Genomic DNA, 16,809 nt, shown 5'->3' with positions numbered 1-16,809 from the left:
AGAGGGGCACCTGAGTGGCTCAGTGGGTTAAGCCTCTGCCTTTGGCTCAGGTCATGATCTCAGGGTCCTGGGATTGAGCCCCGCGTCTGACTCTCTGCTCGGCAGGGAGCCTGCTTCCCCTCTTCTCTCTCTGCCTGATGCTTTGCCTACTTGTGATCTCTCTCTTTCTGTCAAATGAATAAATAAAATTTAAAAAAAAAAAAAAACAGCTCACTGTAGAAAGACAAGAAAAGAAGCAGAAACACAAGTTGGGAGGCTATAATCCTAAACAAGAGGTGGTAGATGTTTAGACTTGGAGGTGCTACTGCTAGATGGATTTGGGGTATATTTTTGCTAATATACTAGATATGGAGAATATGGAAAAAATAAAAATCATATAAGAAGTTTTAAGGATAAAAATTATTAAGCTGCACAATAATTTGTCTGCCAAAAATGATTTTTTTTTCCTCAGTGCAACTGGTTTTTATTATTAAAGCAAAGACTGGAAAACGGCTATTCCCCACCTTGCTACGACCCTCCCACCAACTTCCAGATTCATCCTGCTATGTCTTGTGAAGGTGAAAACTAGATTTGTCTGGAAAAGACTCAGAAATGTTCATCCCCGCCAAAACTATTTTCAAATTACAGCCTTTATGTTTGGTATGCCAGTTAATTGTTGGTCTTCACCACTATATCACCCTTCCATGGGCTCCTTCTCTATACTGCCAGGTACTAGAAGTCTGCAAAGTGTACTTCCTAGGCCTCCTTGCATACAAAGAGGTTAGGTTCTGCCAATGGAAGCCAGTGTTAGATTAAGAGGCAAGACATAGAGGAGGCCAGTTTTTTTCTGCTTCTGTTTGACACCGCCATCAGTGAGCAACTGTGAGCCACACCAACTGCCAGCAGCACTGCTGACCAATCTGGGCAGTTTCAAGGGGACTACAGGCTCCTTGACTCTGGAAGAAGTCACAAGAAGGCAAGCTCCTGGCTTCCTGGCCAGGTAACAATGGCCGTATTCTCAACAGTGCAGTACTGAGGGGCTCTGCGAAACACCACTTTCCCTTTTGTTTCTCCAGCTTCAGGGGCAACAGCTGCTTCCCATATTTACTAATCTCTAAGTGGCATCACCTTAATTTTTTTCTTTTTTTAAAGATTTTTTTATTCATTTGACAGAGAACACAAGTAGGCAGAGAGGCAGGCAGAGAGAGAGAGAGAGCGCGCGGGGAAGGGAAGCAGGCTCCCTGCTGAGCAGAGAGCCGATGCAGGGCTTGATCCCAGGACCCTGGCTGGGATCATGACCTGAGCTGAAGGCAGAGGCTTTAACCCACTGAGCCACACAGGTACCCCAACATTTAACCGTTCATGTTAATTTCAAATCAACAGCTTTTACCCCCCAAAATTAATTCTCACTATAGTTTTAAGTTTAATGTAAATGTAAAGTTTAATGTAATAGTTTGAAGTTTAAACACAAGCGATCACTTGATTTAAAAAGAAATCAAACATACTATATTTTGACATCTAAATCCAGCAGAAAGCAAAAAGAGAACTAATAAGAGGTCATCAAAAGAAACAAATTAGTCAAAATATTAGAGCTAAAACCATAAAACTCTTAGAAGAAACTGAAGGAATAAATCTTCATCATCTGGGATTTGGTGATGGATTTTTGGATATGACCCCAAAAGCAAAACAACATAAGAAAAAATAGATAAATTGAATTTCATCAAAATTAACTTTTGTGCAAAGGATGTTATCAAGAAAGTGAAAAGACGGGGCGCCTGGGTGGCTCAGTGGGTTAAGCCTCTGCCTTCGGCTTAGGTCATTATCTCAGGGTCCTGGGATTGAGCCCCACATAAGGCTCTCTGCTCAGCGGGGAGCCTGCTTCCCCCTCTTTCTCTCTGCCTGCCTCTCTGCCTACTTGAAATCTCTGTCTGTCAAATAAATAAATAAAATCTTTAAAAAAAAAAATGGGCAGAGGGTCTGAATAGACATGTTTCCAAAAACAAACATGCAGATGGCTGATACATGAAAAGATGTTCTACATCACTAATCATCAAGGAAATGTAAATCAAATTGCAATGAGACACCACCTCATCCCAGTTAGAATGGCTATTATCAAAAGGACAAGAAAAAAAAAAAAAAAAACAAAGGACAAGAAATAACAAACATTGATGAGGTTACAGAGAAAAGGGAACTCTTATGCACTGTTGGTGGCAATGCAAATTGGTACAGCCACTACAGAAAACGGTGTTGAAGCTCCTCAAAAAATTAAAATTAGAACTACTATATGATCCAGCAATTCTATTTCTAGGTATTAGGAGAAGAAAGTGAAAACACGAACTATTTACAATAGCCACGATATCAAAACAACCTAAATGTCCATCAATGGATGAACAGATAAAGAAGATATAGATATATATGTGTGTGTATATATACATATATACACAGATACACATATAAAGCAATACTACTTAGCCATAAAAAATAATGAACCCCTACCATTTGCAACAAAATGGATGGACCTTTCAGTCATTATGCTAAGTGAAATAAGTCAGAGATAAAAAGATAAATACTGTATGATTGCACTCTGATGTCAAATTTTTTAAATAACAACAAAAATCAAGTTTAAAGATATGGAAAACAGATAGGTCTGGTGGCTGCCTGAGGCAGGGGGTAGGGGGAAATGGGGGTCATTTCTAGTTATAAAATGAGTATGTTGTGGGAATGTAACAAACAGCATGATGACTATAGTTAATAATACTGTACTGCACAGGTGCCTGGGTGGCTTAGTCAGTTAAGCAGCCGACTCTTGATTACAGCTCAGGTTGTGATCTCACATCTGGCTCTGAGCTCAGTGCAGTTTTCCTGTCCCTCTCCCTCTGCTCCTCCCCCGCCCTCAAATAAATGAATAAAATCTTTTAAAAAATAATAATAATGCTATATTGCATATTTGAAATTAGGTTAGAGAGTAGGTCTTGAAAGTTCTCATCACAAGAAAAAAAATTTTAACTATATGTGGTGACACATTAACTGGAGTTTACTATGGTAATCATTTTGCAATATATGCAAATATAGAATTGTTACATGGAGTCATTGTACATATGAAATTAATATAATGTCAATTATACCTCAATAAAAACTGTTTTTAAAAGAAGTACATAACTTACAAGCTACTACATTTTCAGTAAACTTTTCCAAAATTTATAAAGGAATTTCCTGACATTCTAAAAGTAGTATATATCCCTCATTCTTGAGGGATAAAAGCCCTTAAATCTTTTAGTTTTTTCTTATTTTGACTTTAGGTTTTATTGCAGTGGTTATAATCATAAAAATAAATGTTCTATTGTGGAAGGAGCTGAGATGCACTTAAACAGACGAATGGATAAAGAAGATGTGGTCCATATATACAATGGAATATTCTTCAGCCATCAGAAAGAATCGATACCCAACATTTGCAACAACATGGATGGAACTGGAGGAGATTATGCTAAGTGAAATAAGTCAAACAGAGAAACACAATTATCATATGGTTTCACTTATTTGTGGAACATAAGGAATAGCATGGAGGACATTAGGAGAAGGAAGGTAAAAATGAAGGGGAGGATCAGAGCGGGAGACAAACCAAGAAAGACTACGGACTCTGGGAATCAAACTGAGGGTTTTGGCGGGGGGGGGGATAAGTGAGCTCAGTGATGGGCATTAAGGAGGGCACGTACTGCATGGAGCACTGGATGTTATATGCAAACAATGAATCATGGAACACTACATCAAAAACTAATGATGTACTGTATGGTGACTAACATAATTTTAAAATAAATAAATAAATAATGTTCTTAACAAAGTTAAACAGAAAAAAAAAAACAAAAACCCAGCATCTTTTGCCCTCATGAATAACTAGAATAAAAGCCCTCAAATCTTAAATGCACATATAAATAGCTCAAAGAATACAGTAGTCTTTAATACTGGCAACTGATTAGACAAAGGGGATATACTTGAAGTATCTTAAAAGAAACAACTAAATTTAGAAAAATGGCTTTTACTTTTTCATTCTTAAAATAATTCCTTAAAAACTCACAAAGGCACAATTTAAACAAAAAAGATAACTTTTATGGGTATATATGTCACTCATATTAAGTTCACAACATTAGAATGAGAAATAGGGGTGCCTAGCTGGTTCAGTTGTTAAGCATCTGCCTTTGACTCAGGTCATGATCCCAGGGTCCTGGGACTGAGTCCCGCATTGGGCTCCCTGCTCAGCAGGAAGCCTGCTTCTCGCTCTCCCACTCCCCCTGCTTGTGTTCCCTCTCTTGATATGTCTCTGTCAAATAAATGAATAAAATCTTTTAAAAAAGAGAGAAATAAAATGTCTCTCTCTCATACACACACAGACACACACACACACACACTCTCTCTCACATATATACATTTTAGATCCATGATCTAAGAAGCTGGTTAATCAAAGTTACTGAATTATAACAAGTAATTTTATAAAATACCGCCATTCAAAGAAAGTACTCTATATTTACATTGTCATGGTAACACCTACTTACTGACACTTACTGTGTGAAAATTTATCATTTCTTGAAGACTGTCAGAAAACTTGGTCAAGCTTGTCTATGGAGAAAGAAACCAAAAGAAAAACTAAGTCATTTAAGAGCCACGAAAATAGGTCACAAAAATGTTACTTCTGCATTTCTGAAGAAAGATCTAGTTATACTGTAATCAATAACATTTACTTCTGAGGATGATTTCATGGTATTGCCTCATGGACATGCTCTGCAAAGAGAACAAATGTACATGTGGAAGGTAACATAAAACCCAAGAATAGTCAAAGAATTAATACTGCCATATCAATAGGAGTAGGCTAACAAATAATAATGGCACATATAAGCCTAAAGGTAAAATTGAGTGTATCAAGACTGTGCCCATTTAGACATCCATGAATCAAATAATCAAAGCATGCCCATTACCTAACCAGGTATTATTCCTCATGGAAGAATTATCATAACACCACACAGTATAGCAAGGGGCCTAAGTTAACCCAGCACAGCTAGCTGACAAGAACTTCGCTATGCAAACCCATACATAGTTAGATACTATTCTTAAGATTTAAATGCTCTCTGCTTGCCCTAAAAGCTCCTACTAGTAACTGTAGTCCTCCTCTCCCTGCTCAGGTCCTCTTGTAGATGATCCAGCTCACCTAGCAGAAGTAAACTTATATTCTCAATGCAAATCAACCATCAACTTCTAACTATATTAGAAAACAGAATCATACAATACCAGTAGGTGACAGCTTTTCTATTCCTAATTTTAAGGACCACTGTAACTACCAATAAGGTAAATGGATGCATAGTTCTTTAATATTTTGTTGAATTTATCATATTAACTAATTTTAATAATACTAACCTCAACTACAGCATCATTACTAGAATACTGTGCCAGGTCTCGAATCCCATTCATGAACTGTTTATTTGCAACACAAAAGGCCTTTCCAGTATCAATCATCACAATACAAAGTTTCACAAGCTGAAAAAGAAAAACATTACATCAGGTTGAAAATAATTACACAAATTACTTAGTTGAACAAGTGTTAGCAATAGCTACATGAGTTAGCCTAGCTAAGATAAATTATGGCTCATCAGTAAAGCAAAATAGACTGAAATTGTTCTTTTTAACTCTGACTTACAAAGTAAATTCATAGTAGAACTGTACCCAAAAAAGTGGACTCTTTAGGACCCAGAGGCTGTAATGGTAACAATAATAAATACTTTTACCAAGTCATATTCAATCCCGTAACTCCATAAAAATTTATTAAACACTGCTTAGAAGGAAGAATAGGGAATTTCAGGCAAAACAAGCAGTCTGCTTTAAAAAAAAAAAAAAACTTAAAAAAAAAAAAAGAAAGAAAGAAAACAACCTATGCTATGTTGGAGGAAAAGGGAATAAACTGGTACATTGGGTTAGTCATGCTAGGCATTTCAGTGTCAATCTATCAACACAAACATCTGAATTGATTAATCAACCATTATTTCTTCAATGCCTACTATTTTAGGCATTGAGCTAGCCTTAAAATTTAGACTTTCTTTCATCTTTCTTTCTCTAAAATTCTTTTCCTCCCCCTTTTCTTTTTTCTGTTCCTTATTTTTCTCCTTTCATTCAAACACATAACATTTCCTTTAAACAAATAAAATCTTGGGTGAATACATATATTATTAAAAAAAAAAAGTAGAGCAGGGAAGGATACTGAGCGGGTAATGGTGGGAGCACCAAGAAGAGAGTAAAGAGCCAAAACAACAACAACAACAAACCTTTAGAAAACATCTAAAGGATCTCAGGGGTAGAATTTAAAACTGTTACCCTACGGCCCAGAAGAACAGAAATTAAAAATATACTGTCTGCTCTCAGAAGCTCTAAATTGAACCAGTAGACAAGCAGGTAAATTCTGTACAGCACAAACACAATGGCTATGCATGACAAAACCATACATGATCAAACAAAGGAAGAACATCTAACCAGGACTATGGGCATCAGGGAAGGATTCCTGGAAAAGATAACAATTAAGAAAAGCCCTGAAAGACCAACAAAAATTAGCCAATCAGACAAGAGTAATGGGAAGATACTACTCTAGGAAGAGCATGTTTTAAGGTAAGGCCCAGAAGCGACATGGGCAGAGAAAACCAGAGGCACTTAGTAGCTTAGTACGGTGTGAAAATGTGGGACATTAAAAGTGTGATGTTGAAAATGTATACAAGGGCCAGATCAGGACAAGCTTTTGTGTGCAACGCTAAGATGTTCATATTTTGTATGAAAGGAAACAGAGAACAAGTGAATACACTAATTGGTGAGTTCACCAGAGTTCCATCTCAGAATGATGACCTAAATGGAGAAAAAGTAGAGACAGGGAAAAGAAAGACTAAAAATAAGGGGATTAGACCAAAAACCATGACAGGCTGAATTAAGGCAGTAAGCAGCAGAGAAATGAGGAGGAAAACTCAAGAATTACAGTCGAGTACCCTTCTGTAGTACAGTTACATAGACTGTGTCCCACCAAAGGGAAAAAAGAGGAGCTGAAATCCAGCCTGAGCTCTGCTTGCCATGGGCTACATCTGCTAATTCACACAAAGACACATTAAACTGGCCAGCAAAAGACTCCTGTTTTTACTGTATTAGGCCTGTGACGTGGCCCTGAATTAGATGGGCCTGTGATGTAAGTCAAGTGGAAAGCTGGACCAAACATGTGAAAACAGACATATGAAATTCAAAAAAGAGGTGCATGCTATAGATACAGACAGAGGAATCATCAGCATATATACAGTTACCAGTGCTAAAATGCTATATCCCACACAGGAGACAGAGGACAGAGCTTGCAAAGTGAAAACCTCACAAAGAAAACAAAAGAGGAAGAGGAAAAGCAAGAGAATAATTTCACGAAAGTAAAAAAGAACTAAGGACAAAAACTAGATGAATAGGGCGTCTGGGTGGCTCAATGGGTTAAGCCTCTGCCTTCGGCTGAGGTCATGATCTCAGGGTCCTGGGATCGAGTCCCACATCGGGCTCTCTGCTCAGCAGGGAGCCAGCTTCCCCCTCTCTCTCTGCCTGCCTCTGCCTACTTGTGATCTCTCTCTCTGTCAAATAAATAAATAAAAATCCTTTTAAAAAAAATAGATGAATAGGTTGAAAATCCATAAAAGTCCAATTTTATTTTTTTTAATTTTTTTTATTTTTTATAAACATATAATGTATTTTTATCCTCAGGGGTACAGGACTGTAAATTGCCAGGCCTACACACTTCACAGCACTCACCATAGCACATACCCTCCCCAATGTCCATAACCCCACCCCCCTCTCCCGACCCTATTCCCCCCAGCAACCCTCAGTTTGTTTCATGAGATTAAGAGTCACCTATGGTTTGTCTCCATAAATCCAATTTTAAAAAGATTTTTTAAATGTCTGTTGAGCTTGTCACCCAGTATCCCTGGCAAGAATAACTGTAAGAGAAACTGACTGGGGAGCTGTTAGCCAGATTACAGTGAATTACGAACTGCAGATGTAGAAGACATGATGATAGATCAGTATTTCCCAATATGTACTCTACAGAATATCCTATAGGAATATCCTACACCCAAATAAGGATCTTGTGACAAAATAAACCTGACAAACTCTGCATTTGAAGAGCTAAACAAATTTCTTTATTGCTAAATTTTAAAGAGCTTTTGATATATTCATGTGTTGTGAATCCTAGAATAGTATAAAATATGTAGCAGTTCTCAAAAATATTTGACATGGAATTTTTTTTCAGAGGAACCATGCTCATAGAAACAACATTCCAAAAAACTCACTATGAGAACTGCTGGCAGAGATCAGTCTTTTAAATAGTTTGAAAATGAAAATTACAAATAAATAGAAAATTACAAAAAATAATGTCTTAAAAACCAGAAAAACTAATTCTAAAATTCATATGGAGTAACCAACACGCAAGAAGAGGGAAAAAAATTGAAAATGAGTGATGAGATGGGAACATTAGCTTGCTATATATATATATATATATACTTTTTTTTTTAAAGATTTTATTTATTTATTTGACAGAGAGAGAGATCACAAGTAGGCAGAGAGGCAGGCAGAGAGAGGCAGAGAGAGAGGAGGAAGCAGGCTCCCTGCGGAGCAGAGAGCCCGATGCGGGGCTCGATCCCAGGACCCCGAGACCATGAGAGAGAGTCACAAGTAGGCAGAGAGGCAGGCAGAGAAAGAGAAAGGGAAGCAGGCTCCCTGCTGAGCAGAGAGCCTGATGTGGGACTCCATCCCAGGACACTGAGATCATGACCTGAGCGAAAGGCAGCAGCTTAACCCACTGAGCCACCCAGGCAACCATAGCTTTATATATTATTAAAATGTACTATACCAAAAAAAAAAAAAAAAAAAAAAGTACTATACAAGTATAGTAATTACAATTCTGGTAATGGCCGTGAACAGACAGATGGAAAGAATACAGAGTCAAGAAACTGATACAAATATTCAGTACTTTCCAGCCAGTGGAGGAAAAAGTGATCCAATAAATGACATAGGGACTCTAGAATCTAATGGGAGAAAAAGAAAAAAAGAAACCAAATTCAATTCCAAACCCTCCAATTAATTTCAGATGGAATAAAGATTTAAACATGAAATACTAAATCAGAAAATTAAAACAGGAAGTAATATTTTTTATAATCTCAAAGTAAGAAAAGTTTTTTTGAGAAAGTTGCAAAACTCAAAGTCACAGTAAAAACAAATCAATTCAACTACAAAAAAATAAAAATTTTATGGCGCCTGATGGCTCAGCTGGTTGAGTGTCCAACTCGTGATCTCAGCTCAGGTCTTGATTTCAGGATCATGAGTTCAAGCCCCACACTGGGCTCCACCCTGGCTATGTATGTATATATGTGTATATTTATACATACACACACACATACACACAATGTATACACACATATGTATATATATGAAACATTTTTATCAACGGGATAAAAAACAATAAACTTAGTCAAAAGACAACAATATGGAAAAACAGTATTAGCAACAAATCATAAGGGACTAATTTCCCTGCTCTAAGAAGAGGATATAAATCATTTTTGAAAATCAAACCAGCCACTAGAAAAATAATGGCCAACAGATTATGTACAGATGATTCCCAGTAAAGAAAATTCAAACACATCCTACGCCTATGAAAAAAAATTCAATCTCACTCATAGTAAAAGAATATTTTACTCTTTTACAAAGAGTAAATTACTGTTTTTTCACAGAATAGCGAAGATTGAAAAGTTTGTTAACTTGCTATTTTAGAGAGGGTATGGAGAACCAGGCACTCATACATTTATGGGGAATGTAAACTGGTACAACTTCTGTGTAAGGCAATTTAGCAAGAGCTATCAATATTTTAAATACATACCCTCTAACCTAACAATTTCACTTTTAGGAAAGTATTATAAAGTTATTTTTTCACATAAACCACATGACACACATGTGAAGTCATACACTGCAGTCACAGTAAAATATAGGTGGCAATCTGAGTCCATCAGTAGGCAACTGAATAAATAAATTATGATATATCCATACAATTCAGCCATCGAAAAGAATGTGGCAGCTCAATAATTAATAATGAAAACCAAAATCCAAGATGTATTTTTTTAAAAAAATACAGGGGCGCCTGGGTGGCTCAGTGAGTTAAAGCCTCTGCCTTTGGCTCAGGTCATGATCTCAGGGTCCTGGGATCGAGCCCCACATAGGGCTATCTACTCAGTGGGGAGCCTGCTTCCTCTTCTCTCTCTGCCTGCCTCTCTGCCTACCTGTGATCTCTCTCTCTCTCTGTCAAATAAATACATAAAATCTTAAAAAAAAGAAAAATGTAGAACAGTTTTAATATTTTTGTTGTCGTGGGAGAGAAGACAAATATTTATAATCTTTTACATACCTAGAAAATTTCTGGAAGGACTCAAGTGTTCTCCTTTAGGAAAGAGACTAGAGGATGACTAATTTTTCACTGGATACACACTTTCGTATCTTTAAAGTCTGTACCATGTAGAGGTATTACTTATTCAACAAATTAAATCATTTAAAAATAATTAAAAGGTCCCACGGTAACTGAAGGAGAGAGAGAGGTTGGTAGTATGACATTATGGTTAAAAACACAGAGTTGTGGGTTTAGTCAGCTTAGATTCAAATCCTGCTGCCGTACTTAATCACCTAAATGATCCTGAGTGACCTTAACCTCAGTAACCTTAAGTTTTTTTCTGTCTGAAATGATCACAACGGTAACAAACCACACAAGGTTACTATAAAAGAGTTAAGGTAATGCACATAAAGATCTTAGCACAAACCATTACTGGCACATGATAATTACTAAAGATTTATGTTTCCTTGTCAGAGTTTTGTTATTTGCTTTTGGTTTTCTCTCTTATTTTGTTTTTGTTCCAAAGAAATTTTCTACTTAAAATGAAGAGGTGGCAGAGAAAGAAAAGGAGAAAGATGACTAAAGCAAAGTTCTGAGAAGTTAGAGTTTGGAATTACATAGGAAAGGGATACCTTTATCACTCAAATGGAAGGAAAAGTAGAAAAAGAGAAGGACATATTCTAAATTTCTAGATTTGGAGCAAGGAATAAAAGTGTTTCCACCAAAAGGAAGACAAGAGTCAAAGTCCTCTATTAAGGATGAAGAACAAAATGATAAATCTTGAGAAAATAGAAGTAAAGCTGTTAAAGATAACAAGATAACCTGAATAAATCTTGGAAAATTTGTTTTACATCAAGATTTCCAGGAATGTGTAACTCCACCAGATGATTTCACCAAACAATTGTGTAACTTCTCCTATAGGGCTTTATAGATATGACACAGAGAATACAGATGATTAGACAAATATAGTGAGAATTCTACAGAGTAGGTGTTATGGAAGGGAAATGAAGGCCTCCAGAAGAAAAATATGATGGAATAAAATTAAGAGTAGACTGAAAGGGATCATAGCAGTATTATTCATACTAGCCAAAAAGTGGAAATAACCCAAATGTCCATCAAGTGACGAAGGGATAAACAAAATGTGGTATATCCATAAAGGGATATTACTCTGCCATAAAAAGTAAATACTGGAACATGTTACAACATGTACAGATGAACCTTAAAAACATTATGCTAAGTGAAAGAAGCTAGTCACAAAAGGCCAAATTATGGTTCCATTACACGAAATATTCAAAAGAGGCAAATCCATATAGACAGAAAGAAAATTAGTGGTCACCATAGGATGTAGGGAGAAGATAACTGGTGTGACTGCTATCAGGTACAGGATTTCTCTTTAAAGTAATGGAAATGCTCTGGAATTAGATAGTGGTGAGGGTTGCACAATACTATGAATACACTGGAAACACTGAATTGTACAATTTAAAATGATGAATTTTATGTCAGGTGAATTTTATCTCCAAAAATTACCCTTCCCCAAAATGCACTGAAAGGGGATTTTTAAAGGGGTTTAAAATATCAGAAGTTTATAGACTGAAGACTAGAGGGCTAGCTAAGCTTAAAGAACAGAGGCAGGAGTGAAATGAGAACTGGAAAGACTAGAGTCTCAGGTAAGAAAGTAAGAGATCAGCATTCCAGATTTCTGAGACGAGAACTTTGAATGGTAAGGCATAGCTATGACCATGAAAACAGGTATCAGAATTAGAAGAGGTCACTAACACGGGAGTTGGAGAGATAATGGAATTGTCATATAGCTGAGCCACACACACACTGCAGCTATGCAGGAAGAAGGACTGACTTGGTAAAAGAAACTTTGCCAGCTAGCAAAATCCTTAGTAGACGACACTGATGACAGGTATAACTGAATAATATAAGCCTACTAAGAGAGAACCTAAGAGTATATGTCAAGTTAGTCAAAATTATCAAGCCGGTAGCCCCAATTCATTCAGAAGTTCTTTTTACTAAGAGATATGTGTGTCATAGGCACTTTTCCAGGTGATGAGAATATAAACAACTTATCCATTGACTGTCCTTCAGTAAGTAACAACTTCTCCAAGTCTCATTTTTCTCATGGGCAAATTGGGTGATGCCAACTTTGCAACACTGTTGTGACAGTTGGAGATAAGTAAAACTTAGCATCTGATATATAGTAAGTATGCATCAAATGAAGGTTGTTTTTCTTCCTTCAAAGACTGTCTTCAAGGAGCTAATAATCTGTTGAAGAGATATCATCATTAGCATTTATTTAGAATGTAACATGTGCTAAGAACCATGCTAAGCACTAACATACACTAAAACACCTTATTCTCATTAATAACCCTATGAGATAGGTACTCTACTTTTACCGTTTTTGGAGATGAAGAAACTGAGGCATAGGAAGGTTGAGGAACTTGCCCAATGCCAAAAAGCTTAGTAAGTGGTAGAGCCAGATTCAAATGCATGCAGCCTTACTCCAGGCTTTGTGTTCTTAACTATTATACCATGCTACAATCCAAAGACTACAATAATATTATAATAATTTAAATGGAAGTGTGTGCAAGAAAGAATGCAATACCAGAAAAAGAACCTAAGTTTGGTAGTACTTGAGCTGTGATTTAAAGAGTATCAGCTTAACAGAGAGAGAACAAGCATTCCAGTGAAAGGAGGCAACAGATACAGAAATTATATCTAGATGGCCACTATGATGCTCTATGGTGCTGTCAATGCCAGAATACCTGGCAGAATAGATAAATCATCAGATCCAGCAAAACAATGCCACTCATGAAGCATTATTCTCCATAAGGAATGTAACTATTGGTAACGTATTATAAGCAAAATAAATAATAGCTAAGTCATCAAGCTAGTTTAACCTGTTGGTGGCATGATTTACAATGATATTACAGGCCTTGCACAAAGTTATGAAATCCCTAAACTAATCCTGGGCAATCCCTCCCCTTCACTAGTCCTTCAGTGTCTCCACCTTCAATAACAACCATTTCTTCCTCCTCTCTAGTTCTCCTCTCTGTCCTAACTCCTCAAAATTAGACACTAACTTAAGAATTTGAGAGAGGTACATTTTATAAGAAATCAAGATCTTAAACTAGAGAAATATAAAACTATGAACCTTCTATTCAGGAGGAAGATAATATTTTTTTAAATGTCAAAATTTCCATGATGTCCTTATTAGTCCTTTGGGTAATAAACACTCTAGAAAGGGCGTACAGATCTTAGTACTGATTGCCAACATTTTAATAACTTGTTTTAAACTTGAATATTTAGTTTTAAGATTCTACCAGTCTCCCAATTCCAACCAAATATGACACAGGGGCAGAGGGAAGAGGATGCTCATTAAAGCAAAATCAGTAACAAAAATGCTGTTAGTGGATTCTATCAGATGAATTCAAATTTTGAGGACCCCCTCCCCACGAACCCAAAAAATGTTTCATATGATTTATATGCAGTTCTCCCCACAAAGAACAGATATCCTGATTAGACTACTCAATGATTCTTTAAAAAGCCTTGTCTTTCAGGGGTGCCCCGGTGGTTCAGTCAGTTAAGCATCTGCCTTTGCCTCAGGTCATGATCCCAGGGCCTTGGGATGGAGCCCCACGTCGGGCTCCCTGCTCCTTCTCCCTCTCTCCCCAGCTCATGCTCTATCTCTTGCTATCTCTCTCAAATAAATAAAACAAACAAAAAAAGCCTTGTCTTTCTACATACTCTCTCATAAATCTACCAGAAAATCAAGACTACAGTTCTGTTTCCTACCTTAAGATTTAAAAACTTTGTTTCAGAGTGTTTAAAATAAATGGACTACCTCTGGGTAAAAAAATAATAATAATAATAATAATCCTATATGTGTAATTTTAAAGAGAAAATATTTGAAAATCCATTTGAAAATATCCTTACAAAAATTATAACACTAATTAAAAAAAAATTACAACACTAATTTAAAAAACATTTGCCAAGAAGTTTCTTAGCTTTCCTCAAAAAATTTCTAAGCAGCAAAGTACTCCCCTAGTACGGGTGCAGAAGCACAGTGGTGCACAAAAAGAGCACTGAACTAAGAATAAAACCATGAGTCTTGACCCTGGTTCTGCCTCTTCTACCTCTGACTTGAAGCCAGTCCCCTTCACTTTCCGGGCTTTGGTATCCTCATCTATAAAATGGGAATAAGCACTTGTCTTACCTACCTCACAGAATTATTATAAAAATCAAAAAGCATACTATATATCAAAGTGTTTTGAAAACTATAGAGTACAACACAAAAATAAGTTATTACTAAATATTTTCTAAAATTTTGGTTTTAGGTGCCTCGTTAGCGCACTAGGGAGCACATCAGTCTCATAAAATATTGGTTTTACATACATAATTACTACTACTTTATATTTATACCATTTACATCATATACATACATATATTTCATGATTTCAAAACATTTGAAAACCTTCAGCTTATTTTATATCCTGGCCATTCAAAGTGTGGTCAATGGAACAACAGCATTGGTGTCACCTGGAATCTGATTAGAAACACAGAATCTCATAAAGGGCCCGTATACAAAATCCATAAAGAACTTATCAAACTCAACACCCAAAGAACAAATAATACAATCAAGAAATGGGCAGAAGACATGAACAGACATTTCGTCAAAGAAGACATCCAGATGGCCAACAGACACATGAAAAAGTGCTGCACATCACTCGGCATCAGGGAAATACAAATCAAAACCACAATGAGATATCACCTCACACCAGTCAGAATGGCTAAAATTAACAAGTCAGGAAATGAGAGATGTTGGCGAGGATGCAGAGAAACAGGAACCCTCCTACACTGTTGATGGGAATGCAAGCTGGTACGGCCACTCTGGAAAACACTATGGAGGTTCCTCAAAAAGTTGAAAATAGGGGCACCTGGGTGGCTCAGTGGGTTAAAGCCTCTGCCTTCGGCTCAGGTCATGATCCCAGGGTCCTGGGATCGAGCCCCACATCGGGCTCTCTGCTTGGCGGGGAGCCTGCTTCCCTTCCTCTCTCTGCCTGCCTCTCTGCCTACTTGTGATCTCTGTTTGTCAAATAGATAAATAAAATCTTTAAAAAAAAAAAAAAAGTTGAAAATAGAGCTACCCTATGGCCCAGCAATCGCACTACTGGGTTTTTACCCTAAAGATACAAATCTAGTGATCTGAAGGCGCATGTGCACCCGAATGTTTATAGCAGCAATGTCCACAATAGCCAAACTATGGAAAGAACCCAGATGTCCATCAACAGATGAATGGATAAAGAAGATGTGATACACACACACACACACACACACAGAGAGGAATACTATGCAGCCATCAAAAGAAATGAAATCTTGCCATTTGCAACGATGTGGATGGAACCAGAGGGTATTATGCTGATGGAAATAAGTCCATCAGAGAAAGACAATTATCATATGATCTCTCTGATATGAGGAATTTGAGAGGCAGGGTAGGGAGTTGTTGGGGGGTAGGAAAGGAAAAAATGAAACAAGATGGGATTGGGAGGGAGACAAACCATGGGAGACTCTTAATCTCATGAAACAAACTGAGGGTTGCTGAGGGGTGGAGGGTAGGGAGATGGTGGCTGGGTTAAGGACTCTGGGGAGGGTATGTGCTATGATAAGTGCTGTGAAATGTGTAAGCCTCGTGATTCACAGACCTGTACCCCTGAAGCAAATAATACATTGTATGTTAATAAAACAAAAAAAAAGAAAGAAAAAGAAAATCTCAGGTACCCCAGACTTACTGAATCAGAATCTGTATTTTTACAAGATCCCCAGGTGATTCCTATGCACAGTACAGTTTGAGAAGCACTGTTTTATGTAGCAATACCATTTAAAATAATAATTAAATGAGTAGGAAGTTATTTTCAGAAAAGGTATTTCAAATATGTGCATCTGATTTATCTCCATAAATTTTAAGAAAGATATTTCACTAAACAGTTACTGGTTATGTGAAACCAGAAGCCATGTCTTACTCATTCTCATATTTCTTCCTGATTTATACAGTATTTCTTGGGTAGAGGGAAAAAAAAGATGATCAATAATTAATATAGATGATAGGAATTAATGCACATTTACCCTCAAATACAATATGTCCACTTAATATCAATTATTAACTATATACCTAGCATTTCTGGCATCAGCTTAACAAAATGCAATCAATATTTTAAATTTTATTTATATTTAATGTGTCCACACCTACATTTAAACAAGAATGGTCAGGTTATGTATGAAAACCACTAAACAGTGAAAAGATACATGCAATCTTTTTGATGGAAAAGAAGAAAACACAGTTCCAACAATATAAAGGATATCTAGTTAGTTCTGAAGTCAGATGCTGTTCAAATTCTTGCCCTGGT

The 16,809-nt window shown here is 36.8% G+C and overlaps 1 protein-coding gene across 5 annotated transcripts in view; it reads right to left on the bottom strand.

The window, feature by feature from the left end:
• ACAP2 (ArfGAP with coiled-coil, ankyrin repeat and PH domains 2) overlaps window positions 1–16,809 on the bottom strand; it is a 149,905-nt gene that overhangs the window by 79,355 nt on the left and 53,741 nt on the right. For all 5 annotated transcript variants that reach the window (XR_006818007.1, XM_046002023.1, XM_046002024.1 and 2 more), the window contains exons 3-4: window positions 5,383–5,502; window positions 4,537–4,590 (exon numbers count right to left, since the gene is read on the bottom strand). Coding sequence is in view for 4 of the 5 variants with exons in the window: in XM_046002023.1 (XP_045857979.1) it covers window positions 4,537–4,590; window positions 5,383–5,502 (174 nt within the window). In the remaining variant the exon portion in view is untranslated. The remainder of the gene's footprint in view (window positions 1–4,536; window positions 4,591–5,382; window positions 5,503–16,809) is intronic.

The sequence above is a fragment of the Meles meles genome, chromosome 4 (assembly GCF_922984935.1).
Source record: "Meles meles chromosome 4, mMelMel3.1 paternal haplotype, whole genome shotgun sequence".
Taxonomy (NCBI): domain Eukaryota; kingdom Metazoa; phylum Chordata; class Mammalia; order Carnivora; family Mustelidae; genus Meles; species Meles meles.
Note: the sequence above shows the minus strand (reverse complement) of the source record. Positions and strands in the feature narration are given on the sequence as shown.